This window comes from Salmo salar, chromosome ssa01, assembly GCF_905237065.1.
Source record: "Salmo salar chromosome ssa01, Ssal_v3.1, whole genome shotgun sequence".
NCBI classification, from domain to species: domain Eukaryota; kingdom Metazoa; phylum Chordata; class Actinopteri; order Salmoniformes; family Salmonidae; genus Salmo; species Salmo salar.
In genome coordinates this window covers 126,567,541-126,594,700 of record NC_059442.1, presented here as the reverse complement: position 1 = coordinate 126,594,700, position 27,160 = coordinate 126,567,541, and the positions used below count along the sequence as shown (strand labels likewise).

The 27,160-nt window shown below is 43.4% G+C and overlaps 1 protein-coding gene across 1 annotated transcript in view; it reads left to right on the top strand.

Annotated features, from left to right (window-relative positions):
* Positions 1 to 2,394: 2,394 nt before the first annotated feature.
* The window catches only part of LOC106561820 (integrin alpha-1), a 68,189-nt gene continuing 43,423 nt past the window's right edge, over positions 2,395 to 27,160 (top strand). The window contains exon 1 of the mRNA XM_014126079.2: positions 2,395 to 2,729. Within this exon, the coding sequence (XP_013981554.1) occupies positions 2,687 to 2,729 (43 nt within the window). The 5' untranslated portion in view covers positions 2,395 to 2,686. The remainder of the gene's footprint in view (positions 2,730 to 27,160) is intronic.

Sequence of the window (27,160 nt, the reverse complement as noted above, 5' to 3'; positions counted from 1 at the left end):
CCACTGGAAGTGGCACAGGAAGAACTAAACTGTTTGTCGGAAGCTTCATGAAATGGGTTTCCATGGCCAAGCAGCCGCACACAGCCTAAGATCACCATGTGCAATGCCAAGTGTCGGCTGGATGGCGTAACCTCAACTAACCTGTACCCCCGCACATTGACTCGGTACTGGTACCCCCTGCTTTTCATGGCTCGGGCTAGGCCCCTTAGTTCTAGTGAAGGGAAATCATAACGCTACAGCATACAATGACATTCTAGACGATTCTGTGCTACCAACTTTGTGGCAACAGTTTGGGGAAGGCCCTTTCCTGTTTTAGTATGACAATGCCCCTGTGCATAAAGCGAGGTCCATACAGAAATGGTTTGTCGAGATCGGTGTGGAAGAACTTGATTGGCCTGCTCTGTGCACCTTTTGGATGAATTGGAAGGCCGACTGCGAGCCAGGCATAATCGCCCAACACCAGTGCCCGACCTCACTAATGCTCTTGTGGCAGAATGGAAGCAATTCCACGCAACAATGTTCCAAAAATGTTGCGGAAAGCCTGAAGAGTGGAGGTTGTTATAGCGGCAAAGGCGGGACCACTCTATATTAACGGAATGAGATGTTCGACGAGCAGGTGTCCACATACTTTTAGTCATGTAGTGTATATAATGTACACTAATGTACACTGGCTTTTGGCTAATTCGATGACCAATATTGTTATGTCACACAATCCAAAAGAATTTCATTCATTTTAAAGGATTTGCTCAGGATATGCATCTTCGATAAGATGTCTGTAGCATGTACACTTCCAATATCACGATCCACATTCTCCATTCTGCCATCACAGGCAGTGACAGTGGGAAGGGAAGTGGAAAACATGGACACTAATCAGTGTCTTTCTTAGAATGTAGTCATGGAAGATATCTGGCGGGCTGAAGACACAGGAAATACTTGTGTGTGTGCGTGTGTGTGTGTGTGTGTGTTGTGCAGGCACGTGTGTGTGTGTGTGTGTGTGTGTGTGTATATGCCTGAGTGCATGTGTTTGAGTTACAGGATCCATTAACAGTAAATAACAGTCATCTGTAATGTGTTAACTAACAGATGCAGTGAAACCCCAGCGAATTACATCCCAGCGTGTATGAAACATTAGAAATATTTATTATACGGTACTGAAATGGACACATAGTGTTCATGCCACTGAGTGAGTGTAGAAACAGAGACAGGTAGGTATATGCTAAGGCATTACCTCCCAAATGGAAAATGACGTCAAGGTAAATAGGAACACATCTCATGTAACCAGCATCCAAAACCACACACACGCACACAGTCTCAATCTGTCTCAATTTGAAATGGAAACCTTCAGGAAAAAGAGGGCTAACAAGAAGAATGTCAACAATGGCGATGGGTCAGTTGTGACATCTGCTATTTCAGTTGTGACTTCTGCTATTTCTGTGGCTGCATTGTTCTCTTACTTATTATGAGATTTTAACAACAGGAGGTAATCACAATCTAGCCTGGAATCCAAACTGATATACTCCAAAAGAGAACATATCAGTTTGGGTTCCAGGCTAATCCCAAACCCCTCATACAACTACTTTATGGATGTAGTTCCCTGTCTACCATGTAAAATGTGTCCACGCATGACTGTAAATTGCTTTGGACAAAAGCGTCTTGCTAAATGGCATATATTATTATATATTTTTTTTCAACTCTCTTCTCCAGAACAGGTGTAGTGAATTAACTGTCAGTAGGGTTGTGAAAGTCAACCATACTGTGTACATGCTTGTCATAACCCCATAAGCCAGGAGCACGCCCCAACACCTAAATCTAAAGCTAATGTTATCCTGTAATTACATCGCAGAAAGTACAGAAATGGTTACTCGTCCAGATAGTGTTTATCGATAAGGTGGTGGTAAATGGGATGTTCTTTAAACAACAATGATAGAGCTATTTCCTCAAAACCAAACCAAAGCATGACTGAAGGATGATTATAGCTGGCAAAATATTCTGAGGGACATGGTTCCGTCATTTGAGCTCCGTTGCTTTTCTTACTGTCAATTCGTTTTCTTTGACATTATCATTTTAGTAATGCTGTATATTTAAACATGACATATCAGGGAAAGGTATAGAAAGGTTGAAATCACCTGCTATTTTTTTCATCACTTTACAAGACGTGGCAAGGAAATGTCTTTTGAAATATATATTGGCTATGGATTACACTGATGGTGGTGGAACACTCACAGAAAAAGTGGACATTTCCAAAGTAATTTGGGTTGGTGGTGATTCCCGATTCCAAAGTAACTACTCTTATATACAGAGTCAGACCTCGCTGTGATTGTTTTTTTTTGCATGATAAGATTTGCCCATGGGTTGGCTTGGCAAGCCAACTCCCACAAACTTGTTCTCCCTGCCCTGTCCACTCCACGCAGTAGCCAACGCAGCAGCAGAGGATATGGAGCGGTGACGAATAACACTTATTTTTAAAAACGGAATAAACGCCCTAGTCTTTTTAGTGGCACTTACAAGGTTCCTCTTGTACTTCAAACACAGATGCTAGAATACAGGAAATGTCAGGAGAATTTTCAGAGTAGTTCAGTCACCCCTCGCACCTATAGAGAGATCTGTCTTTAGTTGAATATTGCGCGTCAGACGGGAAGGGTCGAAGAATACCGTTCCTGCCGCTCTGGAGACCGATGATACCAAGATGCTCGGGCGAATGCAGTATATTAAATTAACGACAGCACTCGGTAAGTGAGCTTTACTCGAATATGCATGTTATTACAAGCGAACAGTCCATCGTGCCGTGCGCGCATGGTTTACCTTATTGGGTCTATGTTCTATTGGACACATCTGACAGGCACAAATCATTAGGGGTGTTCTATATTATTTATGAGTAATCGTGACCCATTAAAGCATCCATTAGGTGTAAGTGACTTTTGGAGAGGATTGACCCCTTTTTAACCTGAAGGATATTAAGCAAGTTCATCATGTGCACTACCATGGTTTATTTGAATAGACCTGAGAATCTAACGGTTTTGAAATGGTCCTTTTCGGCCGGTATAAATGTTTCTCTGGTGAATGTGATAGTGGGACACGTACAGTTATGTACCCATATGCAATTCATTCCCAAGTCTAGCTATGGAAACCCACTGCAATTAGACCCTAATTTTGTCAGCTCTGTTTGGGACATTTTAAGAGAGAATAACAATAACTCTGGACACAGAAGTTAAGTCATCATGAGTGATGATCAGATCAAGTCAAATCAAAATGTTTTTGTCACACGCGCCGAATACAACCTTACAGTGAAATGCTTACATACAAGCCATTAACCAACCATGCAGTTTTAAGAAAAATAGCTACAAAAAAGATGAAATAAAAGTAATAAATAATTAAAGAGCAGCAGTAAACTAACAATAGCGAGGCTATATGCAGGGTGTACCAGTACAGAGTCGATGTGCGGGTGCACTGGTTTGTCGAGGTAATTGAGGTAATATGTACATGTAGGTAGAGTTATTAAAGTGACTATGCATAGATAATAAACAGAGTAGCAGCAGCGTAAAAAAAGGGGTGGGGGGCAATGCAGATAGTCTGGGTAGCCATTTGATTAGCTGTTCAGGAGTCTTATGGCTTGGGGGTAGAAGCTGTTTAGAAGCCTCTTGGACCTAGACATGGCGCTCCGGTACCGCTTTCCGTGCGGTAGCAGATAGAACAGTCTATGACTAGGGTGGCTGGAGTCTATGACAATTTTTAGGGCCTTCCTCTTACACCGGCTGGTATAGAGGTCCTGGATAGCAGGAAGCTTGGCCCCAGTGATGCACTGAGCCGTACGCACTACCCTCTGTAGCGCCTTGCGGTCAGAGGCCAAGCAGTTGCCATACTAGGCAGTGATGCAACCAGTCAGGATGTTCCTATGGTGAAGCTGTATAACCTTTTGAGGATCTGAGGACCCATGCCAAATCTTTTCAGTCTCCTGAGGGGGAATAAGTTGTCGTGCCCTCTTCACGACTGTCTTGGTGTGACAGTTTGTTGGTGATGTGGGCACCAAGGAACTTGAAGCTCTCAACCTGCTCCACTACAGCCCCGTCGATGAGAATGGGGGCGTGCTCGGTCCTCCTTTTCCTGTAGTCCACAATCATCTCCTTTGTCTTGATCACATTGAGGGAGAGGTTGTTGTCCTGGCACCACACGACCAGGTCTCTGACCTCCTCCCTATAGGCTGTCTCATTGTTGTCAGTGATCAGGCCTACCACTGTTATGTCATCGGCAAACTTAATGATGATGTTGGAGTCGTGCCTGGCCATGCAGTCATGAGTGAACAGGGAGTACAGGAGGGGACTGAGCATGCACCCCTGAGGGGCCTCCGTGTTGAGGATCAGCATGGCGGCTGTGTTGTTACCTCCCCTTACCACTTGGGGGCGGCCCGTCAGAAAGTCCAGGATCCAGTTGCACAGGGAGGTGTTTAGTCCCAGGGTCTTTAGCTTAGTGATGAGCTTTGCGGGCACTATGGTGTTGAACGCTGAGCTGTAGTCGATGAATAGCATTCTCACATATGTGTTCCTTTTGTCCAGGTGTGAAAGGGCAGTGTGGAGTGCAACAGAGATTGCATCATCTGTGGATCTGTTGGGCCGGTATGCAAATTGGACTGGGTCTAGGGTTTCTGGGATAATGGTGTTGATGTGAGCTATGACCAGCCTTTCAAAGCACGTCATGGCAACAGATGTGAGTGCTACGGGTCGGTAGTCATTTAGGCAGGTTACCTTAGTCCCTGTGCCCAAGAACACTATGGTGGTCTGCTTGAAACATGTTGGTATTACAGACTCAGACAGGGCAAGGTTGAAAACATCAGTGAAGACACTTGCCAGTTGGTCAGAGCATGCTCGGAGTACACGTCCTGGTAATCCGTCTGGCCCTGCGGCCTTGTGAATGTTGACCTGTTTTAAGGTCTTACTCACATAGGCTACGTAGAGCGTGATCACACAGTCGTCCGGAACAGCTGATGCTCTCATGCATGTTTCAGTGTTACTTGCCTCGAAGCAAGCATAGAAGTAATTTAGCTCATCTGGTAGGCTCGTGTCACTGGGCAGCTCGCGGCTGTGTTTCCCTTTGTAGTCTGTAATAGTTTGCAAGCCCTGCCACATCTGACGAGCGGGTACAGCTGCCACTCCTTGAAAGCGGCAGCTGTACCCTTTAGCTCAGTGCGGATGTTGCCTGTAATCCATGGCTTCTGGTTGGGGCATATACATACAGTCACTATGGGGACGACGTCATCAATGCACTTATTGATGAAGCCAGTAACTGATGTGGTGTACCCCTCAATGCGATCGGAAGAATCCCGGAACATATTTCATTTAACCACTTTTTTATTGACCCAGTCACTGGTGCTTCCTGCTTTAGTTTTTGCTTGTAAGCAGGAATCAGGAGGATAGAATTATGGTCACATTTGCCAAATGGAGGGTAAGGGAGAGCTTTGTATGCGTCTCTGTGTGTGGACTAAAGGTGGTCTAGAGTCTCTGGTTGCACATTTAACATGCTGGTAGAAATGAGGTAAAACGGATTTAGGTTTCCCTGCATTGAAGTCCCCGGCCACTAGTAGCACCGCCTCTGGATGAGCGTTTTCCTGTTTGCTCATTGAGTGCGGTCTTAGTGCCAGCATCGGTTTGTGGTGGTAAATAGACAGATACGAAGAATATAGATGAAAACTCTCTTGGTAGATAGTGTGGTGCCTAATTGAGCAGTTGAGTCAGTGGTGCAACTGACTGTGAGAAACAGTGAACCTGCAGGAGTGTAGCTTCTAGAACTGTCCTGGTTCTTATTAACTGTTATTATGACTTAGGAAAGAATATTGATATAATACACTTTTTTGCCAAAATGATGATGGCCTTTATTTTCGAGTACAAACGGTTTACTGTGTATGATAACTATGAAAAATTGGGAACGCACCTACAATAAATAATCTGAAGTGAATTAAATTCAGTTCCTCTGTGATGTTAGTCCACAGCCAGACCTCATGTCATGCAACCAGGTGTGGGGGTTTCTGACACTGCCAGTGAAGACCAATTATTGAACGTTTTTGGAAATAGATATGCCTGTTACTGGTATTGGGAAGTCCCTCAGTGACTGAGCACTCAGTTATAAATCCAGCAGTACTGAATTAACTTCTCAGGTCATGTTCTTGTAGTTCAAAAAGGGAGGAAAGTACCAACAACATATTGGAGACTTGGTCTGCCTCCCTGGCACCTACTGTATATGTTCCCTATATCGTGCCCTACTTTTGACCAGAGCCATATGGGCCTTGGTCAAATGTAGTGCACTATATAGGGAAGACGGCACCATTTGGGACACAACCTGGAACTGGGTCTGAAACCCTGAAACGCTCCTCTGTTTCTGTAAAGCCAACGGTCCCTCTGACTCTCAGATTCCTACGCTCACATGTGATGCAGGCCCGTGACCATCATTAGAGAATTGAGTTAGAGATGCAGCTGGAGATAGCTACTAATGTGAGCCTCTATCGCATCACACCAAGGCTGAGTCCCAAATGGCACCCTATTCCCCATGGGCCCTGGTCAAAAGTAGTACCCTATATAGAGAATAGAGTGCCATTTGGGACAGGGACACGGACTAAGAGTTTCCCTATAACCTCTGGGTCCCATCCCCACTGACCACCTACTACACACCCAGACAGCCTCAGTCCATGTATTACAGCCTGGGGAGAGCTAGAAATGCTCATTCAAATGTTCTGTTGCAAAACGTTTCCCATTCCATGCTTTAATGAAACTGACCCTAGACTGCTATAGTCCAGACGGAACACAGCCATATCCACAGCTATAGTAGTGGGAAAACATCTTCCATACATGCCCTCACATCGACTCGGTACTGGTACCCCATGTATATAGCCAAGTTATCGTCACTCATTGTGTATTTATAATTACATTTATTTTGACAGGTTTTACTTTTCTATTATTTCTCTATTTTCTTTCTCTCTGCATTGTTGGGAAGGGCCCGTAAGTAAGCATTTCACTGTTACTCTACACCTGTTGTTTACAAAGTGTGTGACAAATAACGTTTTTTACATTTTTATTTGATACCTCTCCTTCTTGGAATAATAACCTTGTGAGGAGCTTTGTTTAATGGTTACTGTCCTAGCTACTCTTCCTGAGTATTGGCCTCGTCTATGGCCTTCTCCCCCTCTGTGAGCTGCCTGATTGTTTATGAATGAGGGGGGCTGGGCAGGATCATGCTGGTTGGGTGTCACGTCCTGACCAGTAAAAGGGGTTATTTGTTATAGTAGTTTGGTCAGGGCGTGGCAGGGGGTGTTTGTTTTGTGTGGTTCGGGGTTTTGATGTATGTTCTATATTTTCTATTTCTATGTTCATTCTATGTTCCCTATCTATGTTTTGTATTTCTGTGTTTTGGCCTGGTATGGCTCTCAATCAGGGACAGCTGTACATCGTTGTCGCTGATTGGGAGCCATACTGAGGTAGCCCTTTTTCCACCTGTCTGGGGTGGGAAGTTGTTTTTGCATTGCTGTGAGTAGCCTGCGAAACTGTTCGTTCAGTGTGTTGCTTCTTGTTTTGGTTTTTGCTGGTTCACCGTTTATATTAAAGTATGATGAAGCCAACCCACGCTGCGCCTTGGTCTCATTCCAACAACGGACATTATATTGGGACCATACTGACAAATCTCATGTTGTACAAGGAGAGCTGTTCCAGCATGGCTCAGGGGCCCACATCTGGTTACTGTGGTGGTGGCATTTAAACCTAATGCTAACAGAGATGGGAGTACAGGTGTTTGGTTTAGGACCTGGAGGAGAGCTCATCTGGCTTCAATGAGAGGTGTGTGAGACTGGAACAAGTGAACTTACTCTGGATACTTGAAAGCACACACACACACACACACACACACGACATTCATGTGGGAGGGTGAACTCTATATTGAAAGCAAGCGCTTTGCACATACTATTCTTTATGGGCCTAATAATAAAGACGTAATTTAAACTGTGAACAATTATTACCTTTTAATGTGGCGTGAACACAACCCACTCATGGTATTTTAATTTGATTGTCAAACAAATCACTTTAAAAAAGTAGGCTACCTGTTCATGTTCATCCACTCCAAAATAATTCCAGCATCCAAACTGCATGTATACTCGCGCCATTTGATGAATGGATCTTTTACAAAACACCAAAAAGTATGCCTAATGACATTCAGCGATTGCCATTGATTAGGCCTGCATTAATTGATGCGTCTTGCTGACAAATGTACCTTTTTGTTGTAGCCTGAAAAGTTTGGACACCTGAAATGGGGCTGAAACTGTCCCGGAAAAAACGGGATGGTCACCCTAACACACATGGTCAACTTACTAGACTAGGCTACAATTGTTAATCGACTAGCTGGGCTGTAATCGACTAGCTGGGCTGTTCCCCCGGACCCCGTATGTAGGGGGGTGTCCAATGCTTGAAGAAGGCTATTGAACTTGACATTTGTGTCTGTCTTTATTCTTTTGTCCAATATATCGTACTGAGACATGGTATCAGAGGTGGCTCGAAACCCACACATTTGTTATTTTTGTAGCTGTTGTATCTGTGATCTACATCTGTTTATATTAGTTGTTATGCTGTTACTAAGCAGTAATGTATTACGGCAGTATTACAGCAGTATTACTTGGAATTGCAAATGAGGACACGCGCCGGCATCTACTAAGAGTGAGAGGCTTAACATTAGTAACTGCCATTGAAATGTGCCGCACTGCTGAAGTCACTGACATGAGAATGAGAGCAATGGAAATCGAAACCCCACACACCGACTTTGATACTGTTCACGCTGTTGCCAGGCAGACATTGTCAAAACCAATCAAACGGTGAACACAGACTGCCCCATATCATACAAATACTTTGGAAATGCATACGCACGAGGCAAAGAGCACTGCCCTGCCTACGGAAAAACCATGCAGAGCTTGTGGAACTAATAATAACTTTGCAAAAGTGTGTCGCAAAAGAAGAGGGAGTGAAGGCAAGATTCACTGTGTTGATGATGTCACTCAGTGAAAGTGACATTTACATGCATGAATCCATTGGGGCTGTACACTCGAGGGAAGAAATGGTTTGTGACACTACGATTACACAACAAGATGCAACAATGTCAACTGGATTCTGGTGCTACGTGCAATGTAATGATCTAGAAAGACAAATCTTTTGCCCAGCGATACTAGACTAAAGCTGTACTCAGGAGAACTAATGAGCTCTATGGGCACCTTTGAGACCGAATGTGTTATTCGGGGACACAAACACAAGCTGGAGTTTGAGATCGTGAAAACCAGTCAACATCCTCTCCTCTCAGGCTCTACATGTGAATGCCTGGGACTGATGCAGTTCACCGTAGCGAATGACCTGCACATCGTGGAGCATGTCCAGCATGGACCCCTGTCCAAAGAACAGCTACTCAGCAGATATGACAATGTATTCAACGGGCCCGTTGAATCAGTACCTGTGGAGGTACACTTTGAATTGGATGAGACCGTCACTCCAGTCCACTGTGCTCTCCTTGCAATGTGCCCATTGCAATGAAAGTGGCCTTGAAGGCCCAGCTGGACAAGTATGAGGCCGATGGCCACATGACATCTATGACTGAACCAACTGACTGAATCAGCAATATGGTCATAGTGAAAAAGCCAGAGAAGATGTGGGTCTGCATTGACCCAAAGCATCTGAACCAAGCACTGAAACGCTCCCACTACATCATGCCAACACTGGAGGATGTCCTCCACAAGCTTCCCAAGGCCAGGATTTTCACCTTGGTGGATGCCGAGATGCATTCCTTCAATGCAAGCTGGACGAAGAAAGCAGCTTCATGACTACCTTCTGGACCTCCTGTGGTCTGAAACGCTGGCTCAAGCTCCCGTTTGGTGTCTCGGTGGCGCCTGAGGTATACCAATGCAAGCAGCATGAGTTACTGGCTGGGCTCAAGGGCATTGAACCCATCGCTGATGATGTCCTAACTGTAGGCTGTGGAGACAGAGACGAGGAAGCAGAATGCGACCACGATGTGAAGCTCCTGGCACTGATGGAACGTTGCCGATCAGTTAAGCTGCGCCTTGGATTGAAGAAGCTGCAGTTCAAGGTGAAAGATGTCCACTTCCATGGCCACATTCTCTCGGCCAAAGGCCTGAAGCCGGACCCAGACAAAGTCAGAGCGATCCTCGACATGCCAAACCCGTCTGATGCAAAAGGAGAGCAGCGTCTCATCGGCTTTGCAAACTATCTTGCAAATTTCATGCCACACCTATCAGCAGTCTATGAGCTTTTGCGCTGGTTGCTGGACAAAGACATACCATGGAACTGGCTATCCAAACCCAGACTATTGTAACGACTGCCGTGAGAGAGAGTGGACCAAAACGCAGCGGAGTTAGTGTTCATCATATTTAATTATTAAATGGAACACTATACAACTACAAAATAAGAAACTGACAGCCAAACAGTCCTGTCAGGTGAAACACAATGACAGAAACAATTACCCACAAAACCCCAACGGAAAAACATGCACTTATGTGTGACTCCCAATCAACAACAACGAACTTCAGCTGTGCCTGGTTGGGAGCCACACACGGCCCAAAACAAAGAAATACCAAAAACATAGAAAAAGAACATAGAACGCCCACCCAATGTAACACCCTGGCCTAACCAAAATAAAGAACAAAAAAAAACCTCTATGGCCAGGGCGTTACAACTATTTGCATTCCCCCCCTCTACGCTGCTGCTACTCTCTATTATTATCAATGGATAGTCACTTTAATAACTCTACCTACATGTGCATATTACCTCAGTTACCATGACGCCGGTGCCCCCGCACATTGAGTCTGTACCGGTAGCCCCTGTATATAGCCCCACTATTGTTATTTACTGCTGCTCTTTCACTAATTATTTGTTATTCTTATCTCTTACTTTTCTTTTGTATTTTCTTAACTGCATTGTTGGTTAAGGGTTTGTAAGTAAGCATTTCACTGTTGTATTTGGCGCATGTGACAAATAAAATTTGATTTGATTTTGATTTGATTTGAAACACGAGGCTGCAGTGCAGGACATGAAATCTCTGGCATCATCCATGCCAGTGTTGCGCTAATACGACGTCACGAAGCCTGTCAGAATTCAGAGCGACTCCAGCCAAAGTAGACTTGTATGCTGCCTTATGCAGGAATGCCAGCCTGTTGCATTTGCAGCAAGAGCACTCACCCCCACCGAACAAAACTATGCACAAATTGAGAAAGAGTGCCTCAGCATTGTCTTCTCCTGCAAGCGCTTCCATCACTACTTATATGGTTGAGAGCTGGTCACTGCTGAAACTGACCACAAACCACTCATTGACATATTCAGTAAACCTCTCCTCAACGCGCCCAAAAGGCTTCAAAGCATGCTCCTGACTCTGCAAAACTACAGCCTGAAGGTCATCTACAAGCCAGGACCAGAGATGTACATCAGTGAGACACTGAGCAGGACAACAGCACAATGTACAGGCACAGACACTGCCTATCAGCGGCATGCCATCTGTTCGCAACAGCAGGAACAACAAGATGTTCAACAAATCAATCAGGCAGACTACTTAAACTTGACAGATCACTGCCTAGCCCAGATCAGGCAGCACACTGACAAGGACATATACCTACAGTCACTGAAGTCCATGGTTCTCACAGGTTGGCCGTACCTGAAATAGGAGACACCTTTCACAGTGAGAGATTACTGGACCTTTCGAGATGAGATCAGCGTGCAAAATGGCATCTTGTTCGGAGGTCAGAAGGTCATTATTCCCAAATCACTACATCCAGAGATGCTTACCCGCATACACTCCAGTCACGTTGGAGGTGACGCATGCTACCGCCAGACATGTGAAACATTATACTGGCCAAACATTCAAGCAGAAATGAAAGACTTTGTCAGCAGCTGTAACACATGCAATGAGTACGCTCATGAACAGCCAAAGGAAACCATGATGTCACAAACTGCCCACAAGGGCCTGGCAAATTGTCAGCATGGACTTACTCAGCCACGGACAAAAGGACTATCTTGTCATTGTTGATCACTACTCTGACTTTTAAGAAATTGAACTGCTCCCTTGTCTACAGAGATGAAGAAGGTCATCACGGACAATGGCCCGCAATTCACTAACAGTTCAAGCGTTTCGCCTCAGAATGGGAGTTTGACCACATGACCACCTCTCCAAGACACCCAAAGGCAAATGCAAAGCAGAGTCAGCTATCAAGATTGCAAAACAAAAAACCTGTTACACAGGGGCTTGCATGACAGCAACGACCCCTGGAAAGTTATCTTACAGTGGAGGAACACACCCACCAAAAACATGGACAGCAACCGAGCGCAACGCCTTCTGTGGACTACCATCCCCGTAGCTAACAAGCTACTTGAGCCCTGCGACATGGTTGGCGTCACGGACAAACTGCACCACAGAAAGCAGCTCGCTAAGTGCTTCTACGACCGGACTGCTCGAGACCTACCAGAGCTGGAGGTGGGTGAAACGATAAGGATGAACCCGCTGCCGGGAGACCACACAGAACTTTGGAGGCTGGGCAAGTGCTTATAGAGAGTTGCACCACGTTCTTACCGGGTGGATGTTGGTGGCTCCCTCTATCGTCGCAATTGGGTGGACCTGCGCGTAGCAGAGCAGACAACAAACCATATGTCTGTCAACTGAAATTTGATGGAACATATAATGAGTCTATGCAAAGAGAATCCTCAGCATTCTTTAGAGGAGTGACATTTTCCCTTCGCCATATTTCAGCCTGTGTACATAGGCACTACAGTGTATCTATCTCTACTCCCTTAGATAAAATGGACAGTCTACATTTATTTCACTGTCTGAAGGCTGATTTATGTATGGAACGCTGCTGCAGCTGATTTGATTAAATTACTAATTCACTGGCTGTTTGAAGATAAGTGGGGTGGAAGCTGGTCAGTTTGTCTTTAGACATTAGTGCTCTGGCTGAATTTATGAGTCTGGAGAAAAGGAGACTGGCTGAATCCACAGACCCACAGCAAATGATTGCAACCGCTGCTAATTTGATATGCACTGTATATGCCAAAAATAGGATAATATCATTTATTTTAATCTGGTGAACTCCACTCCATTGCCTCATGCAATGGAACCAAGGAAGTAGTCCCAAAGGTTGAAATCGCCCATCTGGTACTCTAGGCAGGTTCAACAAAGGTATTTGAAAGAATTTCAACCCAGGTCAGGGTATAATAGAAGAGGGGGAAAAGGAACGATAGTCAAGCTTTGTCCAACAGAAAAACGGCCAATCCCTCACCCTAACCATGGCCCTGGTATTGGGAGTCCCTCCTCTGCCCTCAGCCAGCACTCCAGACAGGCCAAATCAAACTATATACAGTTGAAGTCGGAGGTTTACATACACCTTAGCCAAATACATTTAAATTCAGTGTTTTCAAAACTCCTGACATTTAGTCCTTGTAAAATTCCCTGTCTTAGGTCAGTTAGGATCACCAGTTTATTTTAAGAATGTGAAATGTCAGAATAATAGTAGAGAGAATGATTTATTTCAGCTTTTATTTCTTTCATCACATTCCCAGTGGGTCAGAAGTTTACATACACTCAATTAGTATTTGGTAGCATTGCCTTTAAATTGTTTAACTTGGGTCAAACGTTTCGGGTAGCCTTCCACAAGCTTCCCACAATAAGTTGGGTGAATTTTGGCCCATTCCTTCTGACAGAGCTGGTGTAACTGAGTCAGGTTTGTAGGCCTCCTTGCTCGCATATGCTTTTTCAGTTCTGCCCACACATTTTCTATAGGATTGAGGTCAAGGCTTTGTGATGGCCACTCCAATACCTTGACTTTGTTGTCCTTAAGCCATTTTGCCACAACTTTGGAAGTATGCTTTGGGTCATTGTCCATTTGGAAGACCCATTTGCGACCAAGCTTTAACTTCCTGACTGATGTTTTGAGATCTTGCTTCAATATATCCACATAATTTTTCTTCCTCATATGCCATCTATTTTGTGAAGTGCACCAGTCCCTCCTGCAGCAAAGCAGCCCCACAACATGATGCTGCCACCCCCGTGCTTCACGGTTGGGATGGTGTTCTTCAGCTTACAAGCGTCCCCCTTTTTCCTCCAAACATAACGATGGTCATTTTGGCCAAACAGTTCTATTTTTGTTTCATCAGACTAGAGGATATTTCTCCAAAAAGTACGATCTTTGTCCCCATGTGCAGTTTGGCTTTTTTATGGCGGTTTTGGAGCAGTGGCTTCTTCCTTGCTGTGCGGCCTTTCAGGTTATATTGATATAGGACTAGTTTTACTGTGGATATAGTGTAATGGTTTTCTTAGAGAAGTGGAGGAGTCAGGCGCAGGACACAGGGATAAAGGTAAACAAAACGTGTTTACTAAAATTATCAATCAATCTTCTCATCAAAATACATAGTTTGGAGAAACACCTCCAACTACACAAAACAGACAAACAATCACCGACAAGACAAACAGGAAATGCAGAGGTTTAAATAATGAACATAATTAGGGAAAATCAAAACAGGTGTACACAATAAAGACAAAACCAAACGAACAGTGAAACATCGATCGGTGGCAACTAGTAAGCCAGTGACGTCGACCGCCGAACGCCGCCCGAACAAGGAGAGGGGTCGACTTCGGCGGGAGTCGTGACATATAGATACTTTTGTACCTGTTTCCTCCAGCATCTTCACAAGGTCCTTTGCTGTTGTTCCTGAACAGTATGATGGCTGTGTGGTCCCATGGTGTATATACCTACGTACTATTGTTTGTACAGATAAACGTGGTACCTTTAGGCCTTTGGAAATTGTTCCCAAGGATGAACCAGACTTGTGGAGGTCTACCATTTTTTTCTGAGGTCTTGGCTGATTTATTTTGATTCTCCCATGATGTCAAGCAAAGAGGCACTGGGTTTGAAGGTAGCCCTTGAAATACATCCACAGGTACACCTCCAATTGACTCAAATGATGTCAATTAGCCTATCAGAAGCTTCTAAAGCCATGATATCATTTTCTGGAATTTTCCAAGCTGTTTAAAGGCACAGTCAACTTAGTATATGGACACTTCTGAACCACTGGAATTGTGATAAAGTGAAAGTGAAATAATCTGTCTGTAAACAATTGTTGGAAAAATTACATGTATCATGCACGTGTCATGCACAAAGTAGTCCTAACTGACTTGCCAAAACTATAGTTTGTTAACAAGACATATGTGGAGTGGTTGAAAAACGAGTTTTAATGACTCCAACCTAAGTGTATGTAAACTTCTGACTTCAACCGTAACTACTTGAAAGAAAGCAAATAGTATTTGAACCCAGGTCTGATGAGAGGGAGTAATGGTCAAGCTTTGTCCAACAGGCAGACGTCCACTCCCTTCCCTTACCCTAACCAGGACATTGGCAGTCTCCCCTCTCTCCCCTCTGAGTGGTCGGTCGTAAATCCAGAGCATCCCCTGACGGATGCTCCAGATCTCCCAGAAGACCTCACTCTGAACCGTCTCTCTCCATACTTGGAGCAAACAAAATACATTCCTTTACTGTCCGTTTGACGGGCCGAACCACTGTCTTCTGTCTTCTCTTTTATCGGCCTAAATGAAACAATGGAAGCAAGAAGCTTATTGTTTCTTACAACAAGTGTTGTTTTTTTGTTGTTGTGAGAACCAGAAACTCGATATCAGGAAGGTTTTATTTGTGAGGTTACATCAATATGGTGTAGTAGTCACAGAAACAAAATATGAGAACTGAAATATCAGAATAAATATGACTTGATGTGATCTATAACCAGTAAACAAAGAACATGTAAATAGTGAAACAAGACATCGGGTAAAATAACCAAGAAAATGTCCATCCAGGGGATAGTATCTACTGTAACAAGCATGGAGTTTGACTGCTGGAAGCAGATCCCATGTATTCACAGATCTCATATACAGCTGGTGTTTGCAAAGCTTTTAAGAGCCCAGAATAGCGATGTTTCCCATTAAGAAAAATTACCTTGTGGAAGTGTTCAGCTTTGGAATATCAAACACCAAATGACCTCTATCAAACATCACTGTTAGTATATGCCAACATACACAAGTACTGGCTTGGAAAGCAGCTAACTATAATACTTGTAGGAATTTCATGTCTATACACATAATTGATTCTGGACTATCAAAACGTTTGTGTTGAATGCAAAATATAACAATCTTGCTGTCAAGAAACCTAAACCTCAAGTGAGTTGTTAGGTGAACATCTGTTTTTGTGTATCACGATGTTGATATACTGTTACTTTATGTTCATTGACAGTGATGGTTAGTAGATAGAAGATCAAGAAAAGTGCTTCTGTCACTTCCTATTGCTGAGATGGCTATAAATAAGGCTATCAAGCAAAGGAAGAATTCTGAGTGCAAGCAGTATGTTTATGTACACAGTTCTAATGGTTTGGTTGTTTTGCTGGCAGATTGTGGGTAGTAGGCATATCAGATATGGCAGGGGCACAAGTTTCCATCAAGTTAACAAATACACACTGCAGTTTGGCAGTAGACACACGCAGGAGCATCACTTACTCACACCATAAAAATAATTGCCTATCCATATATTTTTTGGGATAAATCTCATCAAACCCTTGTTTAAGGCTAACCGAGAGCATTTCCTAAGTTTGTTGATCAGTTTGTTAGTGTTGGCCTCTCTATTTCGTAGTGTTGGCACTACGAAATTAAACATTTAAGATTCTTAGTGTTCAACTTTTCAGCTATGTTGTCTACTTCAGTGTTTTGTTTCTTGTTTGTTCCTTTGATGCTGAGTTGCAGCCAGGAGAGGAAGTGTTTAGCAGGATGCATGAATGTGTGAGAAAGCTGCAGGATGCTCTGTCTGAGAAACGGTTTGAAAACGTATTGAAGCTGCAGGGGAGGCTGGCGCTGAAATCGTGTGTCATCATGTTTCTTACGAATCTGTGCTCATATGCACGCTGTCAAGCCATGTCTAGATAATCACACCTCGTAGTCTGTGGTCGACGCTAGATATCGACTCTGTAGCCAAATGTATTTCCTCTTACACACGCTGATGTTCTGGGAAGTATGCAACAGCAGCATGGACACACAATGCTCTTGGACATGTAAACTCCGCTATGTAGTCACAGTTCCTCTCTCTCTCACACTCTGTTCTAAGAATCTTCCAGGTGTCCATGCTGGATAATTCTTAGAAACTCATTGTGTGTGAGACTATGACTGGATATATCATGGCATTGTTGAATACTTGTTTTTGATTGGCTTGAAGGTCATTCTAGAGTGTGCATTATTTCCCTTCATGCAACTGGTGGGTCAAATCCTGGACGCTGATTGGTTAAAACCGAATTCCAGCCGGTGTCTATTCCACAAGTTACCACCAGCTAATGCTATAATGTTGAAATACCTATTTACTCTGTTCCATCTCACTGCACAATCCAGTGTCTCATCAGCCCAGCCAAACAATTTATAAACTTGATCTCCACTCTAAAAAGCATCTAGACATTATCTCCCATTTATTTTAGACTAGCAATTGGTTTTCAATAGCACACATTTGTATAAACCTTGCTGTCTCTCTGACATTTGCAAAATTGTTTCAATATTCAGATTCGATCTCCAGCTGTCCCATAGTAATGAACGTGTCGGAATGAGACAGACAGACAGGCAGCTTCACTCAGCCAGGCGAAATCATGAATCAGCATCATTTCTAATGATATATACAAAGAAATGTCAATAGAAAACAGGTCAAATAAAATTAAGTGCAGCTTGTTTACAGCCTATCCAGCTTCAGTTTTAAGTGATTGTGTTAGCTGTGTTTTTGGCTAGCTCCTCCTCAACAACGGTGTCCTATGGCAGGTGAAATCAAACACATCATTAGTTCATTGTTATGGATGTATTCAAATAAATGTCTCTGGAAAACAGCTTAAACAAATGCAAATGCAACTACTATGTTGTTATTCTGGCTGCACTGTTTGACATGACTGTACGTTAGCCGTAGTTTGGCGAACTAGCAAGCAAGGGATAAGAACGTTGCCAGCCAGTATGGCAATAGAACATTAAGAATGAACGAATGGGTCGCATACATAGATACAGAACAAAAAGACTTAACGACTGGATCACGTCTCTGGCAACCGAACCGATAGAACTAACGAACGCCAGCCAGCTTTGGCAGCTATATTTATGTGTGTGCGTGTGTCTTGTGGAAGGATGAAATAGTATGAATAAATTCAGCAAAATAACATTTTTAATGAAAATATGTAAATCATTATTTGAATATGTTGGTAACCCGTGATAATGACCTTGAAGCCTCGAAGTGTTTGGAGGACATATTGGCATGGTTTGCCGGCCCTCTACGTGCCAATATATCCTCCGAACATCGGCTTCTCGATCATTATCACTTAAATAACGCACAGTATTTAAGTATTTACACCAATTCAATGGCTATAGTGCATTCTTACATGTTCTATGTTTGAGCTGTTTTTGAAAGCAAAAGTTGAACTAAATACATTATTGGCATTGTTGAATTTGATTTTCATAATGGCAAGCTAGGACTGATGACTTGGTTAGCTACTAGCAAGTCTGTTTGGTTACCTGGCAACTACTGTAGCTACAGTTGAAGTCAGAAGTTTACATACACCTTAGCCAAATACATTTAAACTCAGTTTTTCACAATTCCTGACATTTAATCCTAGTAAAAATTCCCTGTTTTAGGTCAGTTAGGATCACCACTTTATTTTAAGAATGTGGAATGTCAGAATACTAAAAGAGAATGATTTATTTCAGCTTTTATTTCTTTCATCACATTCCCAGTGGGTCAGAAGTTTACATACACTCAATTAGTAGTTGGTAGCATTGCCTTTAAATTGTTTAACTTGGGTCAAACGTTTTGGGTAGCCTTCCACAAGCTTCCCACAATAAGTTGGGTGAATTTTGGCCCATTCCTCCTGACAGAGCTGGTGTAACTGAGTCAGGTTTGTAGGCCTCCTTGCTTGCACACACTTTTCCAGTTCTGCCCACAAATTTTCTATAGGATTGAGGTCAGGCCTTTGTTATGGCCACTCCAATAGCTTGACTATGTTGTCCTTAAGCCATCAGACCAGAGGACATTTCTTCAAAAAGTATGATCTTTGTCCCCATCTGCAGTTGCAAACCGTAGTCTGGCTTTTTTATGGCGGTTTTGGAGCAGTAGCTTCTTCCTTGCTGAGTGGCCTTTCAGGTTATGTCAAAATAGGACTCGTTTTACTGTGGACATAGATACTTTTGTACCCGTTTCTTCCAGCATCTTCACAAGGTCCTTTGCTGTTGTTCTGGGATTGATTTGCACTTTTCACACCAAAGTATGTTCATTTCTAGGAGACAGAACGCGTCTCCTTCCTGAGCAGTATGACGGCTGCGTGGTCCCATGGTGTTCATACTTGCGTACTATTGTTTGTACAGATGAACGTGGTACCTTCAGGCATTTGGAAATTGCTCCCAAGCATGAACCAGACTTGTGGAGATCTACAAAAAATATTCTGAAGTCTTTGCTGTTTTCTATTGATTTTCCCTTGATGTCTTGCAAAGAATCACTGAGTTTGAAGGTAGGCCTTGAAATACATCCACAGCTACACCTCCAATTGACTCAAATGATGTCAATTAGCCTATCAGAAGCTTTTAAAGCCATGACATCATTTTCTGGAACTTTCCAAGCTGTTTAAAGGCTCAGTCAACTTAGTGTATGGAAACTTCTGACCCACTGGAATTGTGATCCAGTGAATGATAATTTAAATAATCTGTCTGTAAACAATTGTTGGAAAAATTACTTGTGTCATGCACAAAGTAGATGTCCTAACCGACTTGCCAAAACTATAGTTTGTTAACAAGAAATTTGTGGAGTGGTTGAAAAATGAGTTTTAATGACTCCAACCAAAGTGTATGTAAACTTCTGACTTCAACTGTATCTATTAAACTTAGTAGCTACTTCAGTGGATGTTGAACACATTTCAAGCGGCAAATATGTTCAATTTTAGCTATGGTATCAAAGGGATAATTAACTCAGGGCTCTATGCCTTCTCTGGAAAATAATAGATTTCTTTGGAAGGTCAGTTCCACTCCGCTAGCGTGTCGTGGAACATCTCGGCGTTCATTATTTTCCATAGAACGCATCGCCCCTCGGCTTTGGATATATACTGACCAAAAATATAAACGCATCATGTAAAGTGTTGGTCCCATGTTTCATGAGCTGAAATAAAAGATCCCAGAAATGTTCCATATGCACAAAAAGCTTATTTCTTTAAAATGTTGTGCACAGATTTGTTTACATCCCTGTTAGTGAGCATTTTATCCTTTGACAAGATAATCCATCCACCTGACAGATGTGGCATATCAAGAAGCGGATTAAACAGCATGATCATTACCCAAGTGAACCTTGTGCTGGGGACAATAAAAGGCCACTCTAAAATGTGCAGTTTTGTCACACAACACAATGCCACAGATGTCTCAAGTTTTGAGGGAGCATGCAATGGGCATGCTGACTGCGGGAATGTCCACCAGAGCTTTTGCCAGAGAATTGAATGTTCATTTTTCTACCAATGTCATTTTAGATAAATTGGCAGTATGTCCAACCGGCCTCACAACCGCAGACCATGTGTATCCACACCACCCCAGGACCCCCACATCCGGCTTCTTCACCTGCAGGGTTGTCTGAGGCCGTCCACCCAGACAGTTGATGAAACTGTGGTTTTGCACTCCCGGAGAACTTCTGCAAAAACAGTCAGAAACTGTCTCAGGGCAGCACATCTGCGTGCTTGTCGTACTCACCAGAGTCTTGACCTGACTGCAGTTCTGCATTGTAACAACGAACACAATTGCATTTTATCAATGGCAATTTGAATGCACAGAGATACCGTGAAGAGATCCTGAGGCCCATTTTTTTCAATTGACTGATTTCCTTATCTGAACTGTAACTCAGTAAAACCTTTGAAATTGTTGTATTTATATTTTTGTTCAGTGTACATGGCTCTTGGACCTGCAGACTGTGTTAGACTCTGCCATGTAGTCATAGTTCCTCTCAAGTTCCTCAGAGTTGGATAGTGCGTGCAGACCAAGGCCATGTGAAGACATTAATCACTGTACTGTAGTCACAAGGGCTTTGCAAACCCAGCAATGAAGGAAATGTCTGTCTGGAATTCACATAAAAACACACTATGGCACAATTCACATGGTTCACCCACTTCAAACAATCTGACAAACCCACATCCACATAAGTTTGACTTGAACCACACACACACACACACACACACACACACACACACACACACACACACACAGCGAGCAGATGCCAATATATCCTCCAAACACCAGCTTCGAGGGCATTATCACTTTTATACAACGGGTTACTCAGTGGTGTAAAGTACTTAAGTAAAAATATTTAAAGTACTACTTAAGTCGTTTTTTGTTGGGGTATCTGTACTTTACTTTGCTATTTATATTTTTGACAACTTTTACTTTTACTTCACTACATTCCTAAAGAAAATAATGTATTTTTTACTCCATACATTTTCCCTGACACCCAAAAGTACTTGTTACATTTTGAATGCTTTAGCAGGACAGAACTTCCCTTGTCATCCCCACTGCCTTTGATATGGCAGTCTCAGTAAACACAAATGCTTTGTTTGTAAATGGTGTATTATCCGTAAATTAAAAAAAACAAGACAATTGTGCCGTCTGGTTTGCTTAATATAAGGACTGTTTTATTATTCGTACTTTAACTTTTACTTGTGATACTTAAGTATATTTTAGCAATTACATGTACTTTTTATACTTAAGTATATTTAAAACCAAATACTTTTACTTTTACTCAAGTTGGATTTTACTGGGTGATTTTCACTTTTACTTGACATTTTCTATTAAGGTATCTTTACTTTTACTCAAGAATGACAATTCGGTACTTTTTCCACCACTGGGGTTACCAACATATTCAAATAATGATTTACATATTTTCATATTTTTTTTTATTTTGATCAGATCGTGTGGCTTGCCTGAGTTTTCCTCTGTGTTCAACTTGACCAAGAAAACAATGATTTCTATTTGATTAGCCCTGTTGTACTGCCCTGGTTTGTTTTGAGGGAGAGAGAAACATCTTACTTCCTGGCAGTAGCTTTTGAGCTCCTGGTGTATTGTGTTGGAATAATCCCCATGTAATGAAACATAATAGGGAAAAAAGCCAAGTTTCGCCCATTAAAATGTTCTCAATAACAGCCGGGACTCTCTGGTGGGGCTGGAGCAGGTGTGACGGCACATTTCGCGTCAGCTCATCTAGCGACCCCAAGGTCCCAGGTGTTAAAGCTGTATCTGTTGAGGTTTTCTGATAGATGACTGTTCTGTTCCGTTCACTTCAATAATTGCAGGATGATGATTTATTCTGCAGAGGTTTCATACACAGACTCATACACAGAATGAGTGTTAAAGTGATGTCGCCTTGTCCCCTTAATAATCAAATCAAATTGTATTTGACACGTGCGCCGAATGCAACAGGCGTAGACCTTACAGTGAAATGATTACTTACAAGCCCTTAATAATGAATCCAAGTGTGTGACATGGGGTAGGGGACCAGTGACTTTATGATCAAACTTTATCAATGTAGAAGCAACAGTCATTTTTCATACTTTGGTCATCGTACTTTCATCTGGTTTCCTTCAAATATCATCCAATCATGAAAAACAGGATTTTGTTTGTTTAAAAATACTTTTAAAAATACCTTTAAAAATACTATATGATCATTGGTGCAAGCTACATACCCTTCCTAGTGTTAAAAATGCTATATGACGTGTTATTGCATAACACAAAGTGTTAATTCCCTAACATTGACAAAGTGTAACAGCATCAGCACTAAGCACAGTGTTAATTTAACACCGTCAGTTTTGATTTAACACTGGAGAATTTGCTGCGTATAAACAATGCCTTACATTTTTACACGTAATATACCACATCTTCTGTCTGAAATGGGTATGAGGAACTTTAGTGGAGAGTATTTTTCCATCATGTGACCTGACAGTGTGCCGTGTGCAGTTGTTGTGGGGCATCAGGAAGGAGCAGAGGGGAAGTGGGGTGAGGGAGAGAGGGGAAGGGGTGGGCAGGAGATCTAGGATTGTTGGGGTGAGAAGAGGGAGGAGGATGGTGGGAGGAGGAGGTGAAGGAGGAACGAGGAAGTAGGTGGATGGGGTAGATTACATTATCTTCCCTTTAGCACAACAACATGAACAACAACAGTGGGGAAAAGAGGTTAAAGAGAGGCTAAAGCGAGGCCAGACACCAGTTAGAGCAGCCAGGGCCGTTAGGTTCACAAATAAGTAGCTCTGCTCAGAGGAAAGTCGAGCTCTTCAAAAGGCAACACATATGCTGGTGGATACTGGGTAAAACAAATGTGTTTGTTGTTTACATGTGGTATTTATGGAATTCTTATGGAATTTTCAGATGAAATGTAATTATATGGTTATGGAAAATTGTTGTTCTGGTGTGCCTCTTGATGGTGTTAAAGTAATCCTTTTTAACACAATGCTTTGAAAACAGAGAACACAGTCCATGGTATTTTCTCTGGTGTTCCAGATGTCATATCAACACCCCACCATTGCGCACACACACACACACACACACACACACACACACACACACACACACACACACACACACACACACACACACAGGTCAGGATCAGAGGTAGTCAGCAGATTCTCAAGACCCCTGAGTGGTGACAAAGTGTGTGTGCGCATGGGTGTGCGTGTGTGCACCCATGTTTTGTGCATCCGGCCGTGTGTTTCTGTGTGTGCTTCAGCCTTGCATCATCTGTTCATCAGACTACACCAGAGCAGTGATCAGACCAAACCCTATATCCTCTCACCACCCAGCAGGCTAGGCTAGGGCCCATCAATCACCCTGGCATCACACCGAGATGATGTGCAGACTGCACGGGGCACCTCGTTCACATTAACCACAGTCCTCAGCTATAGCAGGGCAACACGCAATGCTCTACAGAGCCTCCACTGTATTGCCATGTTGTTCTCCTCCAAGACATGCTTTTTTTCCCACAAAATGTTCTTCTGTTCTAGGCCAGGAGGGCAACAAGCTTGATGTTTTTCTTAAGGACAAATGCTTTTTTTCTCTTAGAAATTTGCGTTTTAACCAGGGAACGTTAGAAACCTGTAAAGCACTTAATCATTTTCTACGATGCAATTTAAGCCAGAAGGGCAACACACCATGCACTGCGTGCTCATGCTTTTCTTCAAGACAAATATTTTTTTCTTCGAGTTTCGCTTTTGAACTAGGAACCTACCTGGAAAGTACTTAGAAGTACTTTGTGAGGGATCAACCTGGCTTATGTTTGTGACCCTGAACTGTGGCCCATGGAACCCTAGAAGTTCACACAGCTCCTACATTGAGTTATTTCTGGACGTAGCGATGTCACTTACAGTAATAAGCTAACTGAATACACACACCAATTGTTCAAATAAAATGAAGGACAAAACTGGATTCTATCCCAGCCACCCCAACGACATCCGACAGATGATTATCATATCAAATCCAAGTTTATTTGTCACATGCGCCGAATACAACAGGTGTAGGCCTTACAGTGAAATGCTTATTTACAAACCCTTAACCAACAATGCAGTTGTAAGAAAAATAAGTGTTAAGTAAAAAATAGAGGCTATATACAGGTACCGGTACAGAGTCAATGTGCGGGGGCACCGGTTAGTCAAGATAATTGAGGTAATATGTACATGTAGGTAGAGTTATTAAAGTGACTATGCATAGATAGAAAACAGAGAGTAGCAGCAGCGTAAAAGAAGGGGCGGTAGGGAGGGGGTGGCAATGAAAATAGTCTAGGTAGCCATTTGATTAGCTTTTCAGGAGTCTTATGGCTTGGGGATAGAAGTTGTTAAGATGCCTTTTGGATCTAGACTTGGCGCTCCGGTACCGCTTGCCGTGCGGTAGCAGAGAGAGCAGTCTATGACTAGGGTGGCTGGAGTCTTTGACAATTTTTAGGGCCTTCCTCTGACACCGCCTGGTATAGAAGCTTGGCCCCAGTGATGTACTGGGCCGTATGCACTACCCTCTGTTGTGTCTTGCGGTTGGAGGCCGAGCAGTTGCCATACCAGGCAGTGATGCAACCAGTCAGGATGCTCTCGATGGTGCAGCTGTAGAACTTTTTGAGATCTGAGGACCCATGCCAAATCTTTTCAGTCTCCTGAGGGGGAATAGGCTTTGTCATGCCCTCTTCATGACTGCAAGGAACTTGAAGCTCTCAACCTGCTACGCTACAGCCTGTCAAATAAAATACAATTTTATTAGTCACATACACATGGTTAGTAGATGCTAATGCGAGTGTAGCGAAATGCTTGTGCATTCTAGTTTCCGACAGTGCAGTAATATCTAACAAGTAATCAATTCAACAACAACTACCTAATACACACACATCTAAAGGGACGGAATAAGAATATATTCATGAATATATATATGGGTGAGCAATGACCGAGCAGAATAGGCAAGATGCAATAGATGGTATAAAATACAGTATATACATATAAGATGAGTAATGTAAGATATGTAAACATTATTAAAGTGCCAGTATTTAAAGTGACTAGTGATCCATTTATTTTAGTGGCCAATGATTTGAGTCTGTATGTGGGCAGCAGCCTCTTTGTGTTAGTGATGGCTGTTTAACACTCTGATGGCCTTGAGATAGAAGCTGTTTTTCAGTCTCTCGGTCCCAGCTTTGATGCACCTGTACTGACCTCGCCTTCTGGATGATAGCGGGGTGAACAGGCAGTGGCTCGGGTGTTTGTTGTCCTTGGTTATCTTTTTGGCCTTCCTGTGACATCGGGTGCTGTAGGTGTCCTGGAGGGCAGGTCGTTTGCACCCGGTGATGCGTTGTGCAGACCGCACCACCCTCTGGAGAGCCTTGCGGTTGAGGGCGGTGCAGTTGCCGTACCAGGCGGTGATACAGCCCAACAGGATGCTCTCAATTGTGCATCTGTAAAAGTTTGTGATAGCTTTAGGTGACAAGCCAAATTTCTTCAGCCTCCTGAGGTTGGAACGGCGCCTTCTTCACCATGCTGTCTCTGTGGGTGGACTTTTTCAGTTTGTTCGTGATGTGTACGCCGAGGAACTTAAAACTTTCCACCTTCTCCACTGCTGTCCCGTCAATGTGGATAGGGGGTACTCCCTCTGCTGTTTCCTGAAGTCCACAATCATCTCCTTTGTTGACGTTGAGTGAGAGGTTGTTTTCCTGACACCACATTCCGAGTGCCCTCACCTCCTCCCTGTAGGCTGTCTTGTCGTTGTTGGTAATCAAGCCCACTACTGTTGTGTCATCTGCAAACTTGATGATTGAGTTGGAGGCATGCATGGCCACGCAGTCATGGGTGAACAGGGAGTACAGGAGGGGGCTGAGCACACACCCTTGTGGGGCCCCATTGTTGAGGATCAGCGAAGTGGAGATGTTGTTTCCTACCTTCACCGCCTGGCCACCTGGGGGCGGCCCGCCAGAAAGTCCAGGACGCAATTGCACAGGGCGGAATTGAGACACAGAGCCTCAAGCTTAATGATGAGCTTGGAGGGTACTATGGTGGTGAATGCTGAGCTGTAGTCAATGAACGGCATTCTTACATAGGTATTCCTCTTGTCCAGATGGGATAGGGCATTGTGCAGTGTGATGGCGATTGCATCGTCTGTGGACCTGTTGGGGCAGTATGCAAACTGAAGTGGGTCTAGGGTGGCAGGTAAGGTGGAGGTGATATAATCCTTGACTAGTCTCTCAAAGCACTTCATGATAACAGAAGTGAGTGCTCCGGGGCAATAGTCATTTAGTTCAGTTATGTTTGCCTTCTTCGGTACAGGAACAATGGTGGCCATCTTGAAGCATGTGGGGACAGCAGACTGGGATAGGGAGTGATTGAATATGTCAGTAAACACATCAGCCAGCTGGTCTGCGCATGCTCAGAGGATGCAGCTAGTGTTAACATGTTTAAATGTCTTACTCACGTCTGCCACGGAGAAGGAGAGGAGGGGCCCGCAGTCCTTGGTAGCGGACCGCGTCGGTCGCACTGTATTATCTTCAAAGCAGGCAAAAAAGGTGTTTAGTTTGTCTGGAAGCAAGACGTCTGTGTCCGTGACATGGCTGGTTTTCTTTTTGTAGTCT